General features: G+C 44.8%; 1 protein-coding gene across 9 annotated transcripts; it reads right to left on the bottom strand.

Annotated features, from left to right (window-relative positions):
* Window positions 1–6,261: 6,261 nt before the first annotated feature.
* On the bottom strand, window positions 6,262–12,515 carry ZBTB18 (zinc finger and BTB domain containing 18). 9 transcript variants are annotated; one of them, XM_075495995.1, is made up of 4 exons: window positions 12,137–12,515; window positions 11,177–11,280; window positions 10,579–10,662; window positions 6,262–8,501 (listed from the first exon to the last, which is right to left on the bottom strand). In XM_075495995.1, the coding sequence occupies exons 3-4, from the start codon at window positions 10,589–10,591 to the stop codon at window positions 6,919–6,921; spliced, it is 1,596 nt and encodes a 531-aa protein (XP_075352110.1). In that variant the 5' UTR covers window positions 10,592–10,662; window positions 11,177–11,280; window positions 12,137–12,515; the 3' UTR covers window positions 6,262–6,918. The 9 variants fall into 9 exon arrangements, with proteins under 9 accessions (XP_075352110.1, XP_075352115.1, XP_075352111.1 ...); XM_075496002.1 differs by lacking the exon at window positions 12,137–12,515 and having other exon boundaries at window positions 7,525–7,701; window positions 7,814–8,501; window positions 11,177–11,385; XM_075496000.1 differs by lacking the exon at window positions 10,579–10,662.
* Window positions 12,516–27,284: the final 14,769 nt, after the last annotated feature.

The raw sequence follows: 27,284 nt of genomic DNA, 5'->3' as shown, positions 1-27,284 counted from the left end.
AACTGTATTTTATCTCGGTATGAATTTCCAAAATTATCTCAAGATGAATCCTCACTAAGTGCGAATACGTGGCAAATGCAGTTGAAAATAAATCATATCTTGTATGATAAACCTCTATCAGTTTCAAGGGGTTTTATTTATAGATAAAGTACATTTTTAAAATTGTAAAATGTATATTGGGACCACATCCAAAAGTTTATAAAAAGTAGCTTTAATGCTAAAATTGAAGACAATTTGACAAAAGCCTAAAATGTAGCATCGAGGGTAGTTTTTATTTTCTTAATAGCTGTAAATAAGACTTAACCAAAATGTATTTCGGGAAGGTTGTGAAAGAAATATTTAAATCCCTATCTAGATTTACATCCAGATACAGCATATACCATGCCATAGAGCTGTTTTGAGACAGTTAAGCCTTTTAGTATACCTCCTGTAGTACTGAGGCAGTAACATATTGCTTTACCAGTTAAATCCTTTCGGAAGTCATGATGTACATGTAACTTGCTCTCTAAATATTTTACTAATTTAAAGCTGGGTTTCGTGCACTGGGTTGTAATGGCTGGGGATGTGCTGTGTAAATCCCTATCTGGCACGTTCCGGACGTGGCATAAAAAAATCCTTCTTGGTGCTCAGATAAGCGCTGATAACTGCAGGAATCACAAGCAATAGGTTGCACAAGACCACGTCATGTTGGCTGCTAGGTACGAACACTAAACACGTCTTCTAAAGATCTTTAAGGAATAACCGAGGCTGTGATTTCGATGCACACCTAAATAAAAATTAGCAAGTTATTTTAAACTACTTCCTCACATGCACACGCATATGTTCATACACAATATGCATTTTAAAGCGCAACGTTGAGTTTCAGAAACACCAAAATGCTGCACATTACAACGTCCTAAAAAATAATCACCAGCTGTATTTTGCAATTAATCATTTATTTGTTTCCTGCAATCCCAAAAATCCCCGATCACATGGAAATTTCAGCTCCAAGGCTAGACTGCATACGTTCTCCCTTGTAGCCCCAAGCAAAAGCTTGTTAGAGCCGGGCTGTAAAATCTCAAAAAGAAAAGATAATTTGGCCCCACGATAACAGCCGTGGTACAGGAGAGGCACAAAGTCTGTCCCAGCGAGGGGAGGGTTTTCGCGCAGGGGTGAGCACTTGTGGCCCCCTGCCACAAATGGTTAATGCTAAGGAATTCTCGAGAATGAAAACCGTGTATGTTCTGCACAAAACCCACAGTGTATCAGTGGGGTGACTGTCTTCTGAGGAAAAAAAACCTGAAAGTAAGAAACTAAATTAAAGCAAAATGAACGTGAAGATTGTAAGCAGACAACCCAGGCAAGTTCTGTTAGTCTGAAAAATTAACTAACCCAAGAAATTCCAATGTAAGAGAATACTCCAGGTCAAACACGGATTATTTTTGAAAAAAAAACCCTTTTTTTTTTTTGGCAAACGTCTCTATCACTCGAAACCTCTGCAGCGTTTGCCGTCACCGTCACGGGGAAGCCTGTACCACCTTGGGCTTTGTGCTGCCCGGCTGTGCAGAAGTCTCACCCCTCTCTTGCTCCGGCAGAGCCGGGTAAGCTGCGTGTTATTTGCACCGAGAGCATTTCGATTTGACAATCGGTTAAAAGTAATGCTTCTTTTTTAGCTTACGAGACTAAAATGGATAATCTTTCCGAAAAGGACCTAATCTCTCATCGGTAAGACCCATTAACAGGTTTAGCTGAATTTTATCCCGCTAGCAGGAGCTGCTGGCTGTAGGTTTTAATAAGCCGGGCTCTTCTTCCTGTGACTATCTTCATTTGCCAGCAAAAGGGAACATTTCCACCTTCTGCCCAAAAGCATTTGTACAAATAAAGAAAGAACTCCTCTCTTACCATCTAGAAAATATTTTTTATTGCCAAACTCACTGTATTTAATGACATGATTAAAATATGAGTGAAGCGCGACAAAATTAAACAAGGACTCCTGAACTAGAATATTTTGAAAGAGCCCAGAAGATTTGTGCATCGCTTTTTCCTCCCTTTAAAAATATCAGTCAGTTCTGTTAAAATTCACGTTTACCATCCCAGTAAAAAAACCTTAATGCTTTGGTTAGATTGCTTTAATAAAAGACCATACTGTCTGGAAATATTTCAGTTTGGAAATCACATGGACAAATAGTGTTAATAATGCATAAGTTTGCGAACCCTGCTACGGAGCACTACATGACAACATTTTAGAATCGGTTTTCTAATTTTAGGGTATTTTTGCAGACTTGACATGTATTTCACCTTCATTCTGAGGGAATTTGCATCGCTTCAAAGTGAGGAGAGGGAGCGGGTAGAAATTTCCTCTCCTTCCAAGTTCTCCTCAGCCACAAATTGCTGCAGCATCGTTGATCATAACAAGGGGGGCTCAGGGTTTCACTTTTGAAAGTAGGCTGGAAAAATGTATTTAAAAGTTATATGTTAGGAGTCCATTAAAAAGTTAGAGCACTTGATTGTTGTGGAATTAATTAGAAGGGGGGGAAAGTCAGTCCACCACCGACAAATCACTTGATCCATTATCTGAAGAAGGAAAGCAGAGGGTCCGCTGCGGCAGGGAGAGAAAATGATGGTGTCCTCCCCGAGCAGGTGAGCCAGCACGGCTGCTGGGGTGAGGCAGCACAGGGGGGAAAGGGAATCTGTCCCTTTGCAAATGAATTTTAAAATTTTATTTAGGCTTCCAACAAGGCGATGAGAGCTTTGAAGGGATATGCTGGTTTCACTTAGGCGCAGCAGGAGTATATGGGATCGTTTGGTATTCGCTTTTACCCTAACGCAGGAGAGCAGGAAAAGCAATGAGGATCCCTTCCCTTCCTTGGCCAGAAAGTTTCGTTTTAAACTCCTACCAAGTTCTTCTTCAAATTGCACCTAAAGCACGCAAAGGTCTCAGTAAGTAGATGGTCTGTAGAGTGCTATACCTGATTCAAAAGCCTCTGTTACACCAAAGCCCTAAGCTGGAGTTTAGAGAAATCATTCGTAACGAGAGAATATTAAGCTATCACAGACAGCGGTTAAAAAAATAGCTGAATGATATATTTAGCATGTTCCCTGCGAGTCTTGGGCTAGAAGTACTCACAGTTAAAAAGTGATGGCTATCACCAGTCAGAGAAAGTCTTCTGAACCCGTGAAGTTTAGAGCGTACAGTTTCCCTTTCCGCAATTTGCCTTTGACCATCATGGCAACATGAACGGTGAGGATTTTGTTACCACATATCCTCAAGCCAAATAAAATATTCTCTCATGCTTCATTATCTAGGGACTGTATTAAAAAAAAAAAAAAAAAGAAAAAAAAAAGTTACAGCTATTTAGGTACGTCAGTACCTTAAACCTTATGGAGAGAAGCAACACACAGGAGTATGTTTCATCTTTTCCTTGAAGAAACACTTTGATAGCCACAAGCAAGTGTGTGCTGCACATGTATAGACCATCTAGATAAAACCCGAAAGTATAAAGGATATTTTGAATTATTTTGTCGTTAATGACTACGTTATGTTTTCTGTTACCCTTCTGAAGAAGGGCTCCTTCTAAATCTAGTTTTATTTGGGAATCTACAATCCTTGAAAATCTTAATGGTGGAGAACAAATAGTGACTCTGCCTAGAGCCACATCCTAAGCTCATCAGCTGCACAGATTTCAGAACTGCAATATTAGCCATTTTTCAGTCTTGACGATACTTTAAACCGTCTTAACTACACATAATATTCTATCATATGAAAGCCTACAGAAAAGGTCTGCTGCTACAAAAAGAGAAATCTATGCGGCTGAAGACGCTAACATTGACAAAAGGAAATGTTTTCAAAATATCTATAATAACTCAAAAAACCCCACAGCAACTGATGATTGAAAATTGTTATAAAGAATAAAACAGTGAAAAAGATCATTTTGGCTAAGCACAAATCACCGTAGATGTAGGGAGATAAGCAGAATAGCGTTAGACACTGAGATTCACTTGGTCAAGGCACAACTTCAGTTGTACCTAGGCAGATGACAAATGTAATGAAATGTTTAAATTAACATTTTTTTTTCCCTTCAAATTGGTCCTGCTGTCTCTGTTCCAGACTTCTAATTTAGCTCTACTTTCGTATTCCCATTGGGCTCTGCAGTGCTGGTCTCGTTCCTAGGATGGAGTGGCCTCAAACAAGAATTCTGGGTATATCCTGCAACAAGCATCTAAACCAGGTGTTTTTCAAAGGTTTCGCTAAGCTCCATTCTATTTTTTTTTAAAGAAACATTTAGTCCGTAAGAGAAATCCCTAAACAGACTTAGGATTATTTCAATTTTCCTCTGTAGTCCAGACAGTTTTGAGGTATTACCGGTATTTTGGACATTTTGAGCGGCTACTGTAGCGTTGACGGCCAGTCAGTACCCGGCCAGTGCTTCAGATTAAGTTGTTGCCTTCTGCTCTAATGTTCTGATAGAGACTGAATACAAAGGAGTGAGCCTGAGAGAGCTCCTTGGGGTGAAATTAAGCCCAGAAAGGAATTGTGTGTCTGCATAGATATTTGCATGGTAGCAAAATTTCTGGAATTTAATAGATTGCTTCTGCAAAAGTCTTTGGGGAAGAAAAAAATAATAATGAAAAAAATCCCTCTACAGAATGATCGAGAGCTACACACAGAGAAATGCTTTCAAAACACAAGCATTTAATTTTTTTTTAAATGTTAAGTGAGATGTAAATATGTACGTTAGCAACAAAGTGCTCAAAAGCATACTGAAAACGTATTCCATACACAGTTAGCAATAGAAGTCTGTACAAAAGTAATAAAGTTACACATTATAAAAAATACTCCGTAACTGTAATTTAAAAGAGGGAAAAAAGACAAGGGAATTGATTTCTCAGTTCATATAATTTATTGCAGTTAGCACACAGTTTAAAAATTCACCAACACACCAATAGTACAAAACTAAACAGCATTATAAGTTATTCCCCCCTCAGGAAAATAAAACATACTATGATTGTCAAAGCTAGATGTCAGTCTAAGTTTTAGAACAAAAGAAGAATGTGAAACTAAGGAAAGGAAAAAAGCAAATCACTCACGAGGACCACAAAAAAATCCAAGAGAAAGTCAATTTTCCTCAGACACTGATTGTCTTCTCTAACTTAAGAAAAGAATGTAGTTTTAAAACCTAGAAACTATTCAAGTAACTAAAGATAACGCTCCAAGGCCATTTTCACAGCTTTTTTTTTTGTTTTAAATGCCATTACAGCCAAATTAACACACATTTGACCAAATATTTCCAAAACAGTCCAGCAATACACAATGGAGTTTTCCATTCAGTATCTTAAGCACAAAAATAGGCTATGTTTACAGTAGTTAAGGCGATCAAATTTTAAACAAAAGCAGAGGAAAAAAAAAAAAGAAAAAAAAAGGGAAAAAACAGCAAACGTTTTCCATGCTACTCCCATAGACCTTATTTGTAAGTGCAAGACAGGAAAACAAACACTGTGCAAAATGCTTTTGACCTGCGTGTTGGTCATTAAAACCACACGTCAGGCTGCAGTCTCTGCTGCTTGGATACACATAGTCCTTCCCCTGCCCTCCCCCGGCCCCCCTGTCACTCAGGCCTTCCCAGGCCTTTCAGCCCGGGGCTTTTTCTTTTTTTTTTTTCAGTCCACAGCCTCTTTTCAACGGGGGGGAAAAAAAAGAACGACCTATTGTGGTGGAGTGGTGCAGCAGGAATCCTACAAATGCTCATCTGGGGCAATGGACGCACCTCAGCTGGAGCTGGCGTGGGGTCTGTGCAATTAGAAGGGGTCTGGGGTTAGTAAATGCACACCGCACATGCAAATCTCGAAGCCTGGTTGTAAACATTCTTTTTTTTTTTTTTTTCCTTGTTAACGTAGCTAAATCGGCGACTCGTAGCTTAAGTTCTTCTCAACTTAAAGACAGTGGGAAAGTAAATTTAAATTAGATAAAATAAAAACAGTGCATTTCTCTTCTTCGTAACACCGGCATTTTCAGCGGTGTCGGTTTTTTTTTCCTAAGGAAATTAAATAATTTTCAACTCACTCGTTAAAGTTATACAATGCAAACAAAGACAAAAATATACTGAAAATCATGCATTTCTGTAGCGTTAATATTTACTTTTCAAGACTCAACTAAGAGCATCAACACAACCTGCCAAGTTCTTTGATACCTCCCCCCGGCCCATGTAATCAATTACAGTATACAATAACAGTAATTCACATTTTTTAAACACACAGTTCATCACTGCTGAAGCTGCAATATCCTTTTTCATCCCAAGCAAACCTTCACGTAAGACAGAGTCCCAGTGATCCCAGTGTACTCTCAGGGTTTTTGCTTTATGTTTTTGTGTTGTTTTTTGTTTGTTGTGTTTTTTTTTTTTTTCCAGTGGGAACTGTCAGAAATCCAGAAGTTGCCATAATAAGTTTTAAGTCAACCGCTTGTTTAAAAATAGATAATCCAGCATTTCAGAAATTTTCCGTTTGGGTCTAAAAGCATTCAGGTTTCCAACAGCTAGAAAGGACTCATGCAATTATAGAAATGTAAAGGAACTGACAAAATTGGGAGAAGATTTCTACATTCAGATTTTAAGAGGAAAAAGATCGAGAGCTTAAAAGAACGCAGTGTTTTGGGGAGAATAAAGCCACGTCCAAATTTTTTGAATTGGAGATTCCTTAGAAGTAAAGTATCCGCTGGCTTCTATTCCGAAAAGGGGGAAAAATACGCTCCGTAATTTGTTACTTTGTCGGATTACCTCTACAGTTCATTTTTATCGGAGTGCTAAATTAGTGAAATATTCATGCTGCCTTAAAGTGCAAAAACAAGCTAATAGCCAAACTTTCAGTTCAAGGAAACAAGATTGCTTTTAGACTGTACCACAACTATATAGATTTATATATATATTATTTATATATATAAAAATTTTATTTCCAAAGTTCTTGTGAGCTATCTTCTAAGGTCCAGTCTCTGACAGTAGGTAAGCTCAGTGCTTCGCTTTTGACAGACAATGAGTTCACCAACTCACAGTGAAACTTCCGAATGTGTCTGTAAAGGTCTCCGGACTGTGTGAACCTGCGTTCACACCACTTACAAGCATGAGGCTTCTCCCGCGTGTGAACCACTGCGTGGCGGCTCAGGTTGTGGGAGTACTGGAAGCTCTTCCCACACTGGGTGCAAGTGTAGGGCTTTTCACCTGAATGAGTCCTCTCATGACGTTTCAAGGTGTACATGCAAGAAAAAGTCTTACCACACAACGAGCAGGTCGGGACATTGACATCGGTAGCAGGCTTGCTGCGGATCCCGTCCTGCTCTCGAAAGTGCGTGCTTAAATGGATCTGCAGGATGTGGGGGCTAGGAAAGACCTTGTTGCAGAGAGGACACATGAAAATTTGGCCAGCGGGGCTAAGTATGTTTGACACGTAAGGGAGCAAGCTGCTGTCCATGTTTCCTTCCACCTGGACTCTCTCGTTCTCTGGAGTGATCATTTCATCATCGCTTGCCTTGTCCTCTCTATCTAGCTCCCTCAAGACCGAATCTTCCCTCATCGGAGCCAGGTGGGCCGGCTCGTACTGTACCCTGTTATTAGTGCTCACACTTTCTTTCACAGTGCTATGTTCCATATCATAGTCATTAGTGCCAACATCACTCTCATCACAGGAAGCCTCTTTCTCCACCTTCACCTGAACCAGGCTGCTTCTAAGCATGTCCTGCGAAGAGAAATAAGAACTGTTCAAATTTTCAACTCCTGAAAGGCTGGACTTGACAGACAGGTCCAGCACGCAGTCAACATCTGCTGAATCCCTCACGGAGGTGACAGACCTCTGGGACAAAGACTCTGTTGAGCTGCAGGGGCTGGCTACTGTTTTTCCAGCTGCTGCTGCGTGCGTCTCTGCCTCTCCGCCAGTCTGGGGAATGCCTGCTGAGTCTGAGGGCAATCTCATCCACATGTTCCCAGGCTCAGCCGCCAAGTCCCTTTTGCTAGGCAGGATGTTCAATTTTTCATCTTCTCCATCGTCTTCATCGCTGGGCAAGTCTCCTGGCATGTGGCTGCTGCCGTCGGAGAGGCTCTCCACTTTGTCTGAACAACTTGAGGCGTCTTCCTCCTTTTTTGTACTGTCTGCCTCCGTGGTTGCTTTCTCTTTCAGCTTCTTTTTGCAGACTTTGACAATGTCATACATGTGGAGATAACTGGCAGCTGCTAGCACGTCTTCAATGGGCAAGTCTTTGAACTGGAGCTTTCCTTCGTACATGAATTCAAGCAGGAGAGCGAAAGCTGGGGCTGTAACAATGTCGCTGTTCAGATGAACAATGTCCCTTTTGTCCAGCTGGTCCTTGTAAAAGAGGTGGAAATACATGCTGCATGAAGCCAGTACAGCTCTGTGTGCTCGGAACTGGGCATCTCCTACCAGAACAGTGCAATCACAAAGAAAACCCTGATGTCTCTGCTCACTCAGACACTGTAGCAAATGTCTACTGTGGTCAGGAAACTCCATACTGTCTTCATAACCTATAAGCAACGAGATTTTAAAAAATTAAATGTAGGTCGGAATCACAGAACTTACGAATCCAAGTTATTCCACTCTAAAACCCTTGTATTTATATTGCCAGAATTCTGGTACTGACACCATGCAAAGATTATTTAACACGCATGTACGATGGCAACTCTCTTCCCGATCAACCACTGAAGTTATGATTTCCTTTCAGTGGTAAATAAGCCGTTCTAATAAGTGCCTAGGTACATCTGTAATTTTTTTTAAAGTATCACCGCTGTTCATAAAATCTGTTCAACAGTTTCTGTTTTTTTAGGGAACTTCCTCCAGATTGCGTCCCTAGGAGGGCAGACCCAAAAAAAAAAAATTTTTTTTTTTAACACTGTTTGAGAGATCACAGAGGGGGAAGAAAAAAAAAAAATCAGATCATCAACCTTCTTTTATAGTCAAATTGTAGTAAGAGGAGAGGTTCGCGCATGAAGAAATGCTAATATACCCAAATCTGAAGGTCTAATATTCGTAAAGTATAAAAATTATTTAAGGGTGTCAATTTATATCGACAGCAAAATTAAGGTTTTTAGATATTTAGTTCGCGTGGTTTTCTTCTTGTAGTAAGTACAGTGTCAGGTTTTAAACCTTCTCCATACTGTACAATAGAACATGAACATTTTTTGCCAACATGCAGAATTTACAAAAGAAAACTAACAACCAAAACGCCAACGAGCACCGCTTCCCCTATGCAGAAGGACAGAAATTTCCCTCCCCTCCCACACCAGCCAGAGTTTGCAGTACCAAACTTTAAAAAAAAAAAAAAGTCATTCAACGTGAGCGTGTGTGCATATTTAAAATCAGTATCCCGAGTACTGTTCTTACCCAAGTATTTTTCTATTCACCTTCCTTGATGATAAAGAAAAAATAAACTTCAAAGAAGTAGAGAAGCCAAAACTCAAATAGAAAGTAAAATCTCTTAAAAACCTGCCTTAATCTATTCCTCTGCGATTGATAGCAATGTTCTCCCAAACCATCTAAGCAGATCGTGGCTCCCTAGGCTGGCAGATATTATTGAAAAATCCTCATCCCTCACAAACCAAGAGGTACTAAAACTTAGAACACAACCCCTATTATATTCTGTAAAATACCATTGCTAGAGTAAAGCATGAAGATTTACAATACAATCACTTTAAGTGCCCCACAGCCAACATCAATCCTAATCCTTAAGAGGGCTAAAAATAAAGATTGGAGGGCAGCTCACAAGGTAGCTGTGATCAAATTAGGAGGCTGAAAGGACAGAGAGGGACGAAGAAGGAAGCTTATAAACATCTGATCCAGCTGACTGTGGCCATATGGCAGCTGCTGCCCAGATAAAGAGATTAAGAATAGAGGAGTGCGATTACAGCTGTCTGGCCAATTCAGGCAGCTCAAATCTACAAGTTCTAAATTAGTCGCAAATACAAAAACTCCTTCAAATAATTATTGTTACGCTGAAATAAAAGATTTCAAATGCTACATACGAGAAAGAAAAGAGGAAACCAGTCAAGCCATTCTCCCGGGTACAAAAGTTTTTAAACACATAGCTGATTTCTATCTTTCAGAAGCACTACAGCTGTATGCTACTACGGTTCTGAGCTGCTGGATATTTAACCGTGAAGTTTAATGAAAGACTTCCCCACAAACACATTTTAGCCAGAACGGTCCTTTTTTAAAATAGCACACTTTTGTATATCTCACCAAAACCCCCGTAAAGTAATTTAAAAGATGCAATACAAGAACATAAAGCAGAACTCCCTTTAGGCTTGCCACTAAATCCATTGCAGTTTTGGTCTCAGAAATGAAGAATGAACTTGCTCTCTCTTTCTTCCAAACCAAGCCATTCTCCCAATATGCATTAAAGTTAATGCTAACAATGTGCCCAAGAACTGACACTCTCCAACTGTAGCCCAAGCCTTTTGACTAAGTCCACTTATCTATTTAATACTCAATTTCATATATTACCTCTAAACTTGGTTAGAAAAGTAATGTGATTTTTTTTCTGAAATTCAATAAACAACACACCAAAACAGAAATATGCTGTATCTAATCTATTGCTACTCCTACCTTTAGTACACATAAACCTGATTAAGTCCTTTCCTCTGAGTCTTGCTGGCTCCAGGTCTGTTAGATCGGTGGAAAAAAAGCAGACTAGGAGAGACAGATGCAAAGTGGAGATGATGTTAGAGAGGAATGAGATACCTTCTCCACACACAGATCTGCACACACTAACTCCCTGTCTGTGTGTTAGAATAAAAGGCTGAGGGATGGCAGGCTGTCAGCTGCTCTGACATCATGTTCAGATGGAAATGCTACCTCCAGCTGTGCTCCTTTTAATGCCATATGCTACTCCTCTACACTCCTGCCACCAGCTTTTTCTTAGGAGAACTTTTCTCTTCTGTTAGTATAAACAAAATACTTCAAAGTCTCTTTTTTTCAAACTTTCTAACGGGGAGGAAAAAAAAAAAAGAAAATCCTAAACATATGGGGCTCTACTGTATTTGCAGCATAGCAACACTTCTGCCTTAAGTTGCAGGACCGCTTTATACACTGACAGCATACCCCAGCCACGGGGTTACCCGAGAAATCCATACCGATTCGGTTTTATTGAGCCCAGAGGTTCAGTTAAAAGAAGAAATTAACCGAACCTATTTACTCAACTCACAGCTCCCCGCTTCGCCGTCGGTCCTTTCAGTTTCAAGGTTTAGACGGCGTAAGTGATACCGAGCACTCCAACTCCGGCTCGTTTAAAACAGCGAAGCAGTTACCCTGGCCGGGGCAGGATTTCCAGCGTTCAGCTTTACTCGTGAATCGCTCTTCCCCTGCGGGGACTCGGGCTGTCATTTATATGACTGCTGTGGCACCGGGACGCCGGCCCCCAGCCCCCCAGCCCCATTCCCGCCGCCAGCCGCCCGGCAGGGAGGGGAGCGGGAGCCGGCGCGGCCGGGCGCCGTGCCCCTCGCACCGCCGGCGGGATCGGCCCCGCCGGCCTCCCCCGGCCCCCCCGCCGCCCCTCACGCCGCGCTGGCCTCTGCACCGCAGGCTGTTCACCTGCCCGCTGCCGGGCGGGGGACGAGCCCGCCGCCCGCCGGGCCGGGCCGGGCCGGGCCGGGCCGTGAGGGGAGGCGCGGCGCCGCGGGCCGGCGGGGAGGCGGCGGCGGCGCGCAGCAAGTTCCCGGCGGGCCCGGCCGCCCCATCCCCGCCGGGCGGCGGCAACTTTTCGCCGGGGCTGCCGCCCCCCGCCCCGACACCCCAGGCCGGGGCCGGCCGCCCCCCGCCGCGCGGGGGCCTGCTCCCGCCGGGCAGGGCCGCCCCCACCCCCGCCCGGGGCCGGGCGCGCCGGCGGCCGCCCCGCGGGGAAGGAAGCAGCTGCCCGGCGCGCAGGAAAAGCCGCCCCCGGGTCACGGCGGCAACAAAAGAAAAGTAACCGGGAGCGGCGCCGGGGCGGCCGGTCCCGCCGCCCGGGGAGGGCTGCCCCCGCCCCCGCCTCTCCGCCCGGCTGCGCCCACCCCCCGCCGGACCCGCCGCCAACTCCGCCCGCCCCGCGGGGCCGCACCGGCCCGGCCCGGCCCCGGCCCCGGCCCCGGCCCGGCGGGTGTGTGGGGATGGGGGCAGCGGGACTCACACTCCGCGACGGCCCGAAGTCCCCGCGCTCCCGCCGCCGCCGCCGCCGCCCGCCGGCTCCTCTTCGCTCACTTGCCGCTCCGGGATCGCGTCTCGCCCCCCTCCCGCCCTCCCCCCGCCCGCCCCCCGCGCCCGCTGGCCGCCGCCCCCCGGCCTCCCCCCTGCCGGCAGCTGAGGAGCGAGCGGGGCAGCCGGCGGAGCGAAGCGGGCCCCGCGCTCAACGGCTCCCCATGGCACCGACGGCCGGAGACGGCGCGGAGCCCGGGGCCGGGCGGCCGGGCGCGGGGGAGGGGCGGGGGCCGGGGGGCGGGGGCGCCGGGCGCACGCAGCACGGGCGCACGCACGGCGGCGGCGGCGGCGGCGGCGGCACAGCCGGGCCCGGGCTGCGGCAGACAGATGTTCGCCCCCTCCCCGCTCCCCACTTCGGACTCCGCTCCCTGACTGACAGCCCGGCCCGCCCGCGCCGCCGCCGCCGCCAACCGGCGCGGCGCCCCGCCGATGAGCGACGGGCCGCGGCGGGCGCTGAGTGGAGGAGGGCGGCCCGGGAAGGCCGGCGGCGCCGCCAATCGCGGCGCGCGGAGAGGCAGGGGGCGTGACCCGGCGAGGAGCCGAGGCGGAAGGGGGCGGGGCCCCGCCTAGCCCGGGAGGGGGCGGGGCCGAGGGTGGGGCGAGCGCGGAGGGGGCGGGGCCGGGGGCGGAGCTCTGCTCCTGAGGGCGCGCGCGGCCCGCGGCCTCGCGCCGGTGCCGGGGCGGGGGGGTGGCGCGGTGCATGGCGGGACGGCGGAGGGGTGGCGGGGCGGCAGGTGCGGCCGGGCCGGGGCCAGGGTCGGCCCTGGCCGTGCCCCGGGGGGGCGGGTTGGGCTGGGCTGGGCTGGGCTGCGCTGCGCTGCGCTGCGCTCTGCTGCGCTGCGCTGCCCTGCCCTGCCCTGCCGGGCCCGGGGGCGAGGCCGGCCGCCGCTGCCCTGTCCCTGCGCTCTTGTCTGGCCACGCAGGTGGTGGGGCCACCTGTGCCGGGCTAGGCCAGACATGGCGGGTTTGTGTGTAAGCGTGCCCAGCCTGGCTGGGGAGGCCTTGGCGGCCGCCGGTGCCGGCCAGGCCGGCGTGCCCGCCCTGAGGAGACCGCCCAGTCCTGTCCTCTCTCGCTTCTCGAGGAGGTTGCCCACAGTCGCCACCGGCCTGGTGCAGGCTGCCCGCTGCCTGGGCGTTACTCACCGTGCTACCTCAGGGCCGTTGGGGATGGAGAGGGTGAGGTAGATTACTGAGACCAGGCAGCCGTTAGGAGCCAAGAACATCATTAGCATTTAATGGCTGCACTATTATCTTGAGACCCAAGACCCATCACCTGCCCCTACTAAGAAGAACAAGTGATTGACTAAGATAAGGAAGCCTCCTGAAATTTACTGAGGGATCCATATCTAAGAGAAACACAAGTTGCTGATGCCTGATAACTTTGCAGAAGTTGATGACACAAACATCTGGATTAACAGATAAGCCGCGAGGATGCTGATGAATGCTGCTGCAAGACCGACAAAAATATAGTTGCTTTGCTGGACCACATTTATGATTGGATAGTTAGAAACACGCATTAGTAGGTAATTAGGTGATTCATATCATACCCTTGTATAAAACCCCTAAAGAAAAATCGCTGGGGTGTGTCCAGTTTGCTGGGGCAGCTCATGCGCATGAATAAATATTTACCTTTGTAATTCCGTAGTTTGTGTCCTAGCCTCTCTCCTCGGTTGTCACGGGCCAGTTGTGAGTTTGTAACAAGAGTGCGATGGAAGTATGCTTTGGCTCCTCTCTCTTTGAATGGATTGCCCTGCCCTGGGCTAGAGTTTCCACTTCTAGTGTTGTGTTTCTGTTGGTAATCTTTCTGCTTCCCGCCGTGGCAGGGCACGTTACAAGGAGCGTTGCCAGCAGGTCGGTGTCATTTGGGGTGTGCACATGCCCGCTGCTCCTGGGCAGCAGTGGGAAGGACGGTGCCTGAGGGGAAAAGGGGCTCTCCAGACCTCGTGGTGGTTCACAGGCAGATTGAGGTCAGTGGCTTTGGAGAATGCCACGGCTTAATGGTGGGTTAGGATGGGGCAGCGGAGGCCAGGTTTGAAGAGCTAAGGTCTTCCTTAGGAAGAGACTAATCTGAGGAGTTGGGTATTTCTCAATCTCCTCTTCAGTTTCCAGTAAACAGTTAACACAGGGAAGTATTTTGAAGAAAAAAAGGCTCACCAACAGAGACCCGGAGTTTAAAGAAAAAGAACTCAGTTATGTATTAATAACCAAAATTGATTGAGTAGATACAAAAGCTGAAGGCACGTACTTAGTCTCCTTCAGTAATACGAAATCATTATAAAGAAACATACTGAATTTTAGCTCTGCCTAGAATTTGACAGCACTGCTATGTATATCACACAGCAGCTAGCATCTAGGTGTCCATATGCTTCAAGCATTACATACATATGTATAAAAAAATATATGCACAAAAGAAGACACTTTTCTGTCTATCCTTTGTGAACTGATTGCTCATGCAGACCTGGTGTGGGATTTTTTAATTATTAACCTCATAGTGTCTCAGTCCATCTTAGATGCTGTTACAATTCCATATTTAAGTTTTTTTTTTTTTTCCATTGGCATCATGTTCCATATTCCATTATACCTGGAACTCGATGGGGTTTTGTCCTTGTCTTCAAGACCCAGCAGCTAAGATGCTGACTCTTCATGTTTCCTGATTGTCTCCTCAGTGCTAATAATCACTTCATCTGAGAAAAATCAGTACTCTATTCCCTGCTGCCTGTCATTTCTTGAACATCCTTTCTATAACTACTAAGCTGCTTTTTCTTTCAATTGCAAAAATAAATGTTGAAAGTATTTTAATAGGAAATACTGTTGAAAATAGTTCTAAAGTTTTTTTTTTTAAATCTGAAACATACAAATAACTTATGCAGTATATATTTGAACTGTCAGTGAATGTGCCTGAAATGATCACATTAACTATGTTGTCCTAGATCTGTAAACTGCATCCTGCCTCATGCTTCCTAGTATAAGCCATCTCACCAACTGCTCAGGGTCGGTTAGTAAGACCTCAGTTTATGAATACTTACTTTTAGAAGTGCAGCTTTACTGAGGGAGGCAGTTTAGTCATTCTCATGATACAAAACTCTGGGAAAAATGAGGCTGCTTAATGTGAAAAAAATCAAATTATTTATTTGCTAAAGGGGACATTTAGCAAATGGACTTTCTAAGGTCCTTACAGACTTTTACAGGACCTGGAATTTAAAAATAATCTTAAAATACAATTTCATGGGGCATTACTGTTTATACACTCTGTTCACCTATTCTTTCCTCCTCATACATGCGAACTTACCTCCTTACGTTTTAAGACGTACTGAGAAAAATCTTTCTGCCCCTCACTTAGTATTTACAGTGCTGACTCCTGATTAAATCAGGTTGTATTTTCTTTTCCATTCTATCATTTGACTACATGACCTTGGGCAAATAACTTTGTCCTTTTTGCCTCTTCAGACTGGTTCGCCCTCGGGGCTACAGGTTATTTCTTACTACAGTTATATTTAAGAGAATGATCTGCAATTACCGTTTATACAGCTATTATAATAAAACAATTTTTACTGTTTCTAAATAGGAGATGGAGCGAAACAGAAAAAAAGTGAGTGTAGGCAACACTTTAAGATTAAAAATCTTTTTGGCAGTGAGTCAAACTTCATTGATTTAAACCTGGAACCGTTGACATTTGCCTGCGATTTTTTTTTTTATGTGCAAGGAACTCTAATTTTTTTTAAAGAGTGCTTAGACAGGTTTAAAGACTTAGCATTATTTTAAATATAGAAACAAGATGATAGAAAAGTGAATTAAGAAAAAATCCTACACAGGGAAAACTCACAAATACCCTGTAGTCCAGTTGATCCTCTATTAGAAAAAATAATATAAGACGGGCGTTCCGTTGGAAGGGATGGTGAAGCCTTGTTGTAAAGGGACATAAACATCTGGCAATACACCTGGTCTCTACACATATTTATAAATCACCTCAGGCATCCCAAGGTACCATAGAGAACACACACGAAAATTGAACTAAGAACATTCATAAGCCAAAGAAAATAAAAATGGTCTTGATTTAGCGTGGAAAGAAATGAGCCTCATTTACTGCACAAACACAGTTTGGAAAGCCATGATGCAATTTTGCACTTCTTGCACCTTTGCACCTGCTGACTTTCATTTATATCCTCCAGGCAACAAGCAAGCCTGAAGGCCTTTGGCTCGTAACCAATGCTGACATTGCAACGTGGTGCTACAGGAGCGCCTGCAGCTCTGGTAGAGCCTCCCCGCTCGCCTCTGATCTGGGAACGTCGAGGTTTCCTGGTGTCTTTTCTAAAAGGGTTTGTGTGGAGAATCTCCCAGTATTGTTTGTTGCTGCTCAAGATTGATTAATACGTAGTGAGCTGTTTTGCAGATGCCAGCTTTGCCTGCAAGCCTCAAAATGTGTTCGTCGCATTTGTTTCTGGAGCTTGAATAATGCTATATGCTCTTGGAAACTCTTCTTGAGGACAGTCCAGCAGAAGAGCCTGAGCTGACAAAGGTCAGAGGTGCCTGCATGATATTCAGGTCCAGAGCCATAGATTTATATGTTAACACAACACAGCTATACCGTGGAACCAGCTGCAAATTTGGCCCTTAATAGTTCTTTCTTATACCTGCTATAACACAATTTTCTATGTTTTTTTCAAATTGTAGAGCAGTGCTGTGCTAATTACCATACATCCCATCCATTTTGTTCTCCATGGAAAAAAGAAATGGACAGTGAAAACTGCTCATCTGTAGTCAAATATCCCAGGTTTATGCTGTACAGGTTATTTTGGACCAGGTACCATCACCCATAAGCATTACTACTGTTTTCATTGATAGGACAATGGGAAGTGGGTACCCCCTTGGTAGATTAAAACTCTCCCAGAATGCTTTGACTAATAGGACTGGAGGTACAGCAGCAAGTATCTCCAGGGTTATGTATCCCAGAGAAGTGAAAATTAGGACTTGCGATCATGGCACTCTTGATTTTTTTTTAAATTTATTTCTAATATATTTTTAAAAATTGTAGTGGAACTTAATGGCAGTCTGGTTTTCAGAAAAATTAAAAGTTAAATAGTTTCTGGAGCTGCCATCACACTTGAGGTTCAGCTGATGTCACCATGGAACTGAGTTTTCTCTCTGGGGAACCAGTGTTGGGGAAGTGCCAAGATAATATAATACAGCCTTTGCATGAATTGGCTAAATGTGCATCTTATTGTGCCAGAGTCCGACTGGATCAGTAATTCTTATATCAGCCCTAGCTATGCTGGGTAAGCCACCAGCCTGTGCTCAGCTAAGAGCTTTTCTTAGCACGTGGGCCAAAAATTTCTGTCTCCTCTCAAATACTGTCATGTAAAGGAGAAGGAGCACCACGCACCGAGGTTTATCACCGAGGTGGCTGCTAGCATTCACGCTGCAAGCTGAGGACAGGCACCACTGATACACTTTCTCTAGGTCCAGCTGTCCTTTTCTGGAGCATAGATTTGTCTAGCTTTAAGCTACAGCTTCTGCTTCACACAGGGAGAATTACTGAGATCAGGGACTTCTTTGTTATGTCCCAAAACAATTTCAAGGCTCTGCGTAAAAATTTGATCATAAAGACTGGAATTGGCCTTGTGGGTGGAGATGTGAACTGGAATTCAGTTGGATGTGTTTGTTGAGTATTAACGACATGCACACCATCACTGGAACCAGAATAGAAATGTTTTCTCTCAAAAGACGACTTGTTTTGGATACAAAGGAATCGGCTTCACATTTCTAGCCTAGGAACACCTGGCCGCTGGAGTCCAGTCTCCCACAACAGTGGCCAACCACGAACAGATGCTTAGTCCAGGACAGACCGATGCCATGTGCCACCGCACGCTCGCGAGAACACACAAGTATGTCCCCAAACGTATATAACAAATGCAAAACCTGGAGTTCGAATAGACAAGAGACAGGAATCATGATGCACCGAAAGGAAGAGAGCAGGAGTGGTTGTTAATTTGTGCCCTGGGCCCCTGCAGCGGCAGAGGTGTGCTGGGTGGGACTGCTCAGAAGATGCTAGATATCTTCCTTCCACAAAACCTTCTGCGGTTCCTGCTGGGGTCGCATAGGTGCGGCTGGGTATTGTGGTCGCAGTAATTCTGAGAAAGCTTGAAGGTGTGAAGCCTTTTCAACTAGCGTGGTGGCCAGCTCCAAGTTCTGTAGGATTGCCTTGTTCAGAAGTTAATAAATGAAATGCCAACTTAGTTTTACAAAACCGTTTGCTTATTTTTTCTCTCTTTATAAGCTGTGTGTGGGTGTACACATCCGTGTACATTTGGGGGGTGCCCCTTCTACAAGGACATGCTGCAGAAACAAAATAAGGACTAGCCACTATACTATTATTTCACTATATTTAAAGCAGACCTGAAAAATACAATATTTAACCAAAACCCAATTAAATTGTCTTATGCTTTTTCTGTAATTTCTTTCCTATCATTACAGATTACAAAGACATTTATGCCTAAACAGAAGCTGTCTTCTTCCAATCAGCCTGCTCTTTCTGCTCAGTTCATTCACTAAATCATTTAATCACCCAAGGCCATATGTTACCATCTTGTGTAAAACGGGTGGAAGAGAAAAAAAAAATGCAAAAATCTCTGCACAAGAGTGGGTGTCAGCATCCAGCATAGCTCCCACTAGGAAGCACAAAATATAAAATGTTATCACCAGTGAATGTGACTACGAAAATAAACCGAGACAGACAAAAGAAAGAGACAAGGCACTGCAAAGGTGAAGGAGACAGTCTTCGAATCTCAGATCTGGTGGAAAAGTCATGGACGCGTAAATGTTATGTGTTAGTCCATGTGCTCGTATTCTCAATATTCTGCCATTAATATAGGTGCTGTGCTCTGCTGTAATTAGCTTGAAAGCGCATTAACTCATGCTTACAGTGCCGTTTTTTACATTGCATGAATGTAACGTCCCTGACTTGGTTCCCTCTTGGCTCTTCTTTTTCTCTCTCTCCATGTACTGGTGCACATTTTGTCCCAGGTATTTCTGTGCGGAGTCATATGCTTTTACCAGTCGGCTTCAGCTGCTGTTCCCTGTCACGATTACTTCGCGTGGTTTTCTCTCTTGGCACGTTTGCTGGGTGACAGACCCTCGGGAAACACGTGGCTCGGAGCAAATCGTGGGGTGTGTGCTCCCGTCAGGGAACGAGGAGGCTTGAGGGAAGTTAGAGGTGGAAAGCCTATTATTTTTAAAGCGAGGGAACTTTCCAGTTTTATGAAAGGAACCGTAATCCACCCTTTCTTCATACCTTCAGGAAGCTATTGTGTGCTTCCTTGCCAGCGAGCTGGCGGCAGTGCTGCAGTTGGCGAGGGGAGAGCAGCTGACCGAGGGGTCTCCACTGAGAAGCCACTGCTGCTCTCCGCTCACAGAGGCTCCCGGGGCAGGGGCATAACACTACAGACCCGCAAAAAAACCCCTCCTCTAAAAGTGCGCATGCCGGTTTATCCTAAGAGTATGAAAGCATAAAAGATTATATTTTCATTTGCATGGTTTGCTGGTTTTTATTTGGCAGCTACAATAACAACAGGCTACAGTGAGCCCATAAAACAAAGTGAGAACAGCAGCTCATTTTTGTGGCAGAATGTAATGGCTATGGCTAAAGGGCTTACATAATTCATCTTAAACCCTTATGCCTCTATTTACTGATGTTTAAATGAAAATTAAACTCTTGGAGCCATAAGGAGGCTTCTGGTATCTGAAACGGGATTTTGATACCGATATTTTTATCCGACAGCACCAGCTGAAAGCTCCTGTCCGTGGCGCTGGGAGGGGAGGGGGGAAGCATTTCGCTGGGAGAGGGGAAGCATTTCGCGGGAAGCACCGTGGCTGGGCAGGGCTGGGCGTCCCCTCTGCTGCCTGCTGCGCGGGGTAGCACCGAAGCCTTGGAGACCCGTAAATGGTAGCGGGATTGACTGGCCCTACCTGGGAGTCTGTCCTGAGAGGCTGCGTCCATAAGTTGTGTTTCCATGATGGGAGGATGGTCACTCAGGTGACCGGCAAGAGAACGTTTACCACTTTGGCAAACTGAAGAGGTGAAGTAAAGCTGAGGCATCTGCTTTCCTCAAAGACAGCTTATGGTAAGAACAGCATCTCTGTGATTACTCTTCCTAATATGTGAGAAGACCAAAGATTCAGCTAACCATACTGTTACGGTAGAGAAAGGATTTTTATTTCCCAGAGGCTTTTAGAAGGTTATTTTGTTTGTTTCTCAGATTTTTCTGTGATGTATCATTTTTTCCCCCCTCTCTATTCTCCAGAAGATAGAGCAGACTCAGGAAGTGAATTGCTGCTTAGGGAAGTGTCCTGCCTCCAAGCTGACTTATATAGTAGGACATATGGCATAAGTTATATTTGGACAGATGTGAACAAGTAGTCAGTGGATTTGATAAGATTCTTTATTTAAACTAACTTGCACAGTGTCACTGTTCTACCATCTTTCTCTCCTTCCTCAATCTGATCTTTTGCTGGTTTTAAGTATTTTAAATATACATTATGTCTAACTAGTCTGTAAAGCTTTAAACGCATTTAAGAGCATTCAGTCATGACAACAATATCTGATTTTCTCCGCCCTATGATTGGCAAATACCTGCTTTTGGTGATAAAGCAGGCACAGATGATAAATTGTATGAGTTGCAAACCCCAAGTGATTACCAGTTTGCGACAGCCAAGCTCAATGCAAGTCATTTTCATTCATTTGTTTAATTTGGCCCCTGATACTTCTATTGCATTGGTGTGGAGTTGAGGCACGAAGTAGTTCCGTACCTCCCATGGGTAACGTAGAAACAAATAAATAAATAGGATTGAATGAATTTCAGGAGATCACTTGGTTCATCTTCCTGCCTGGACCCCTATCAGCATCATCTGTATCTGGGGCTGTTTCTGACAAACACTGGCCTGTCCTGTTCTTGGAAATCTCCAGTGAAGGAGACCCCACCGTCCACCCAGGCAATCCTTCCCACCGCTCCATTAGCCTTTCCAGAGATAAGTTTTTCCTGGTGTCTTCTTGCAAGTATTGTTGTAAGAAGCTTGTTACTTCTTGTGCTACCCAGAGCGGCCATGCTGAAGGGTTTATTTCTTCCATACCCTAATAGCTCGCGTACTGGAGGGCAGTCGTACCTTGTCCAGCCTGGTCTTCTTTAGGTTAAACAGCCCTACGTGTTCCTTGTAGGTCACGTTTCTCACGGTTTTTTTCATTGTTTTCGTCTTCTAGTTGGTCCACATCCTTCTTCGCCATGCCCTGGCTGCTGATCCTGCTCTTACACAGTTTATTATCTCTACCGAAGCAGAGAATTTTGCTTTCATCCTGTCTGCCATGCACCCAGCTTTTTCAGGCCATTTTCCAATCTGCCAGAACCATTTTGAATTATAATCTTTCCTCCGGTGTGCTTGCAGCTCATTCCAAGCTGGTGTCATCTGTAAATTTAAGAGTTGTGCTTTTAATCTGTTTATCTGTATCGTTAATGAAAAAATTGAGTTGCATCAAACCTAGGACAGCTACCTGGAGAACCGGACTCAGTACAGCCCTTCAGTTTGGCAGTGAATCTTTGGTAACGGTCCCTTGTGTATGGCTTTTCAGCCAGCCCTGCAACCACTGGTTAGTTTTGGCTTAACCGTGTTCCCTCGTTCAGTCACAAGAGCATCAGGTAGGGCGAGGTGAACAGCCTGGCTGAAGGCAAGACGTAGTGTCGATTACCTCCCCCCTTCTCTCAAGGCCCCTGTCTCAGAGAAGAACCAGGTTTGTTTAACGTGCTTCATTCATGGTAAATCAGTGTGGACCACTGCACATCTTGTTGTCTTCTAGGTAATTTTAAAATGTCTCATTGTTTGTTCCTGTATTTTTCTGAGAAATGAAGTTTGACGACTCTCTCATAATTCTCTTTTCATCCTCTTTTAAGGATAACCCGCCACTTGTGCCCCATGAGTTCTCAAAAATAACTGCTACTGATCATGTGATTGCTTCAGCCAGCCCTTCGATATCCAAATGCTGGAGGATAAGTACAAAACAGATTATGAAATAGCGATCACCTTGTCAATGACTTAATAGAGACCGTTTGGCAGTGCAAAGCGGGGCTTGCGGTGCAGCCTTTCATCCCAGCACACCACTTTCTCACCGGCCTCAACGGAGCCCACTCCCTCATGTTAGCTCCTAAACCACAACTCCGCAAAATTAAACTTTTCTAGCATGTTATAACTCTCAAAAGATAGCGTGGGTGAAAAAATGCGTTCCTCAAGGCTTGAAAATAGATATAAGTGGATATTTGGCATAAGGCTAACAAAAGGAAAAGCCGTGGAAATGTATTAACTGCCACAAAGATGGGTTTTAACTGCCAGTGGCAGCTCAGCATGCAGGTCGATAACTTGGCCTAATGCTCACCTTTTTGGTACAGACATGTGCTGCATAAGCATATGTGCCATTTTCATTTCCAGCCCCACTTTTTAATGGTTAAAAGCTAATTAAAACATACAGTGGCATTTTGAATCAATATAGCGTATGGACTGCTGCAAATTCTCTCATCAGGCGTGTTGCCCTCAGGAAGCAACATTAACTTCAACAGCAAAATAGGGCTGTGAGCTCATTAATCATCACGCTCAGAGACAGTCTGGGTGGCAGTGGCAGCAGCTCCGCGTGTTTCTGGTGGTGAAGATCGGATACAATGGTTAGATAGGGGAAGTGTTGCACAAACATTAACTATTACAGCCAGCTGTCTTTGCAATTGGCATTTATCATCTCAGCTCTTCAGATTAAAAAGCAGAGGCGGACCGTGAGGTGGATTTTTTTCACGCAGTAAATACGCTGTAAGAACTCAGCACCCTGGCCTCCTAACTTTGAAGTCCCCTTATTTCCCTGTAACAAAGAAAGAAAACCCCCAAAACAACTCCCCTCACCCACCTGGGAATGTGTGGGGAAGAAAAAAACGTAGAAGAGGGAGAAAAAGATTAGGGATGGAGGTGAAAGAAGAGGAGAAAGAAAACGAGAATGGGAGTCAGCGATAAAGCTAAGGTTAGAAGAAATTCGCCATAAAGGGGAGGATATTGGTTTATGTATATAAACATAGTCTTCAGTGCCTATGAGAAACTTCACGAGCATGTTGCGAGCTCTCTGGTTCAGTAAGAGGTGCTCACTGAAACCAAAAAGACAGGCTTTTGCAGCCCCTATCCCACCTCTCCCCAGTCAAATCAGCCTTCGTGAGATAGGCTTCGTGAGATAGGCCAGAATAAAGCAGAAAAGGCTCCTCACGGACTCCGCCGTCCTAATCTTGCTGGTTACCCAATTTAGCACGGATCCCTCTGAAGCAAAGGTTCACAGACTCTCTTTTGCACTAAAACCTGCGAAGCCGTGGCAGTTTTGCTGTGCTTGCTGCGGCCAAGAGCCCTTCTTACCTTTTGTGTGGACTCTGATGAGCAACCTCCAAGACATACAGCTGCCACTTGTAGCGTGACCCTGTGATTGGTTTGTACCTGATTTTCCTGGGACGTATTGAAGAGCAGAAAGAAAACCTGAATGCTGGTGCTTAGCTTTATATAGGATTCAGATGCACGAGTTCCAGTACAGACTGTTTGTACTGGGGCTTTGTGTTTAGAAGAATTCAAATTTTCCTTTCCATCAAGTCTTTGTTAAGCTTCAGAGCTTTTAGCTGTGCATGTACGCTATAGAAGAAGCTGGAGTTGCCTCCTGACTGAGTCTGCATGAACAGAGGGTGAACGGTCAAGTCGGGGTTATGGTATTGCTCTTTGTCTTCCTCCTGCACTTGCTTTCTCCGGTCCATCTCACCACTCTGGTCCTGCGAGGAGAGCACTGCGAGGCACGTGCTGGCCCTGGCTGCATGAGCTCGCCTCCACGCGTAGCTTCTGCTGGGGGCACGGTGGCGTGATTGTGGAGCCATCTTCATAAAATCTGGAGATAGCGTGCAGAAGCATCAGTGATTGATGAAGACTGAAAAAGTGCTAGGGAAGGAGAGGCTTCCAAAGAAAACGAAGTGCTATAGGAGCGCAGGCTGCACGTATAAGACACTGCTGCTGCCTGACAGGGCAGGGTTGAAGTCCCCTCCGGTCATCCAGGAGGAAATACCTGCATAATCCCCACCAGGTACAAGTTCTACTCACCAGCTGCCAGTATCATGCCATCTGTGTACCTCTTCCTCTCTGTCCCATATAGATCCATCCGTCCTGCTTTCCCACACAGCGGAGCTGATTTTTATGCGAGGCAGTGAGTTTCATACCTCCTACTTTCACCTCTGGAGCCATACAGCTTCTGAGACCCCCTGCCAGGTTTCTCCTCCTTGAGGTGCTAGGGCCCTCGCTTTTGTTCTCTTTTTTTAAGCAATTTTTGAACGGAAGATGGAAGAAAGATCCAGGGGGAGATGTAGGAGCAGAACGAGGAGAGAGGGATGCCTGTAGGACCTGGTGTGGTGAATCAAAGGCACCTTTCCTCGGACTCTTTCAGTGGGTTATTTGGCCGTGTGCTGGGGCCAGGTATGACCTGAGGCAGCTGCTCAAAGAGGTCTGTCCTGCGACGGGGAGGCTTTAATATTAACCCTCAATTAAACCGAGCCAGTGCTCACAGGGCCTTCCAGGCAGAAGAAGAAAATAAGATGGCATAACATAAGAGGGCACAGGAGAAGGATTTTGCTCTGTAATAGCAAATTACCCACTCAAAAATAACATAAAGAAGGGAGGAAAAAATTAACGAATAAAGTCTGCACATTATTTTAAATCACAGAAGTGTCAAAAATGGTAATGCCTATATCAAGGCTGCCCTAATGTAGCTTTAATTTGCATGCCATTGGCATTGATTTGATGTGAATATTTACTCTCCTATTCAATTAAGAAAATCCATAACTGCCACCATATTTTAATGTTAATGTATTTTTACACAGCTCTCTGTTTACCTTATTTTCTCCTCTATAACATTAACACTTTTTTTTGGTTTAAAAATGTGTGAAAGATTAATTTGTAGAATGACGGGATATGTGGGTGTGTAGCACAGGCCAGATGGAAGGGGTGTAACATGACAGTTTTCTTCTGTGGCTTCGTTTTGTTTTTATTGTTGCAAGCGAGCAAAGTATAACTAAAATTATCATTTCTTCTCTGGGCAAAAAGAACTAAGTGGTAAGTTCCTCTTTTACTCCCCGTGGCTCTCCGTGCTCGCCATGCAGCTGCAACCCTGTTCAGCAGAGCTGACAGGTTGATAAACATTTGTCTAAAACTTCAGCTTATGTATTTGAAGTCCACTGTTATTTAAAGAAGGGCATTTGTACGCGGGGCTCCGTAATTCTGTGTCGTGGAATAGATCTGAATGCAGATTTATTAATAAACAAGAGCAATTTGGGGAGACTTATTAGTCTTCTCTTGGCTGGTAAGGGTACATCAGGGTGAAAAGAGCCACCAATGCTGAAAAAAGAAAGAAAAAGGAAAAAAATCTATCCAAGACAAAGCCTTTTTAATCTACAAAGCTATCCATTCAAGAAAGCTTTTTAATTGTTGAAAGAGGGCTGTTCCAAGGCCAAATTCTAATTTACACATAAGTATTGTAGGAGTTTGGTATAGTAAATGTCCTTATTGAAGAATAAAGCAATTAGCACAGTAACTCACTGTCATCTGGCACGTAAAGGCATTCCAAGAAAAAGTTAAGTGTTGAGGAAAGGAGAGAAATTCAGGACAGCATGTGGGAGAGGAATACGGAGGCTCCTTTTTATGCCACTCAGGAGAAAAGGAGGGGAGAGAAAACCCACTGCAAACTTAATCTGTTCCTTTACCTCATCACAAATTGACCCAAGTTTCTTCCCTTCTTTTAAGGGAAGGGGGAAAAAAACCTACCTAAGTTCTTACTTAGAGGCTAAGATCCTGAAACCGTGACACCATAAGCAATAGCTGTACATTTTCCGGCCTCATACACAAATGCTTATTCTGCGTTGTGAATGTGCCCGTGTGCCTGTGACCACACACGCTTCCTGAGCTTCGTCTGATCCTCGAGCCTGCTCTGTCAGTGCTACCTGCTCCCCTATCTACGGGAAGTCATCCCATAAAAATGGGTACCCTTTTTTCCACAATACATCCACGTACATCTCTCGGCTATGTTTTAATGCCCTGCAGGTATACCTACCTGCTGCAACACCCAGGATCTTCTAACAGGCACACAGGACTTTCTTCTGTCTACAGACACACACGCACGAAGATGCTGGTAAAAGTTTGCACATCGGGAGACGTTTTTACTTGCCATTTTGACCACTTTCAGTACGGGTGCACGTATATGTGTACCAGCAAAAGTGTCTATTTTACTCCATTCTCTTGACTGAAAAAAAGAGGATTTGCTCAAGTTTTCCAACAAACAAATTGTTTTGGTTTAATGCTCCGCACAAGTTTCAATCCAGAGAGGAAACTTCTGAAAAGCCAAAAGTAATGGAAACAGAACATTATAATTCAAATAACTACTTTAGCAATAACTTAATTTGATTTTCTATGGTTCGAGTAATGGAATAGAGCTAGGAAGATGTATTAAATCCTCCCATCCCTGTCCATCCATCCTACTGCAGATGGAAGATTATTCCATTTTGGGTGTTTTGCACAATCTAGGTTGCTGGGTCTTTGTTGGGTGGTTTCTTAAGTAAAATAACAAGGTTTTTCCCAGTTTCTCTGGGAAAACACTGCTTTCTGTTAGTGTCATGGCATTAGTCTGTGGCTTGCTGAGTCAAGAATCCCTCCTTCTTTTTCTCTTACCCATATATTTTTCAAACATCAGCAGGGTTATACCCTAAATTTAATTGACACAGAGCAGTTTTCCACTTTTCTCTTTACTATTTCCCTCAAAATTAGCCCTTCCAAACCTGTGAGCAGTTGTAGATTCTTCTCTGGTTTATCAACACTGTGATGGTTAGCCTCAGATACATACCTACAATTACTGGAGGGTACTCCAGTGCCACCGGCAGTTTATCTGGTCTGTCTTGGGCTTGGTGTCACTGGGGATGTTTTGCTCGTATGTCACATTGTGAACTCATACCTAGGACCGAGGAAGCGACGCAACTATGAAAAACAAGGAGAAC

The sequence above is a fragment of the Mycteria americana genome, chromosome 3 (assembly GCF_035582795.1).
Source record: "Mycteria americana isolate JAX WOST 10 ecotype Jacksonville Zoo and Gardens chromosome 3, USCA_MyAme_1.0, whole genome shotgun sequence".
In the NCBI taxonomy this organism is placed as follows: domain Eukaryota; kingdom Metazoa; phylum Chordata; class Aves; order Ciconiiformes; family Ciconiidae; genus Mycteria; species Mycteria americana.
The sequence above is the reverse complement of the archived record's forward strand: the minus strand, read 5'-3'. Positions and strand labels throughout refer to the sequence as shown.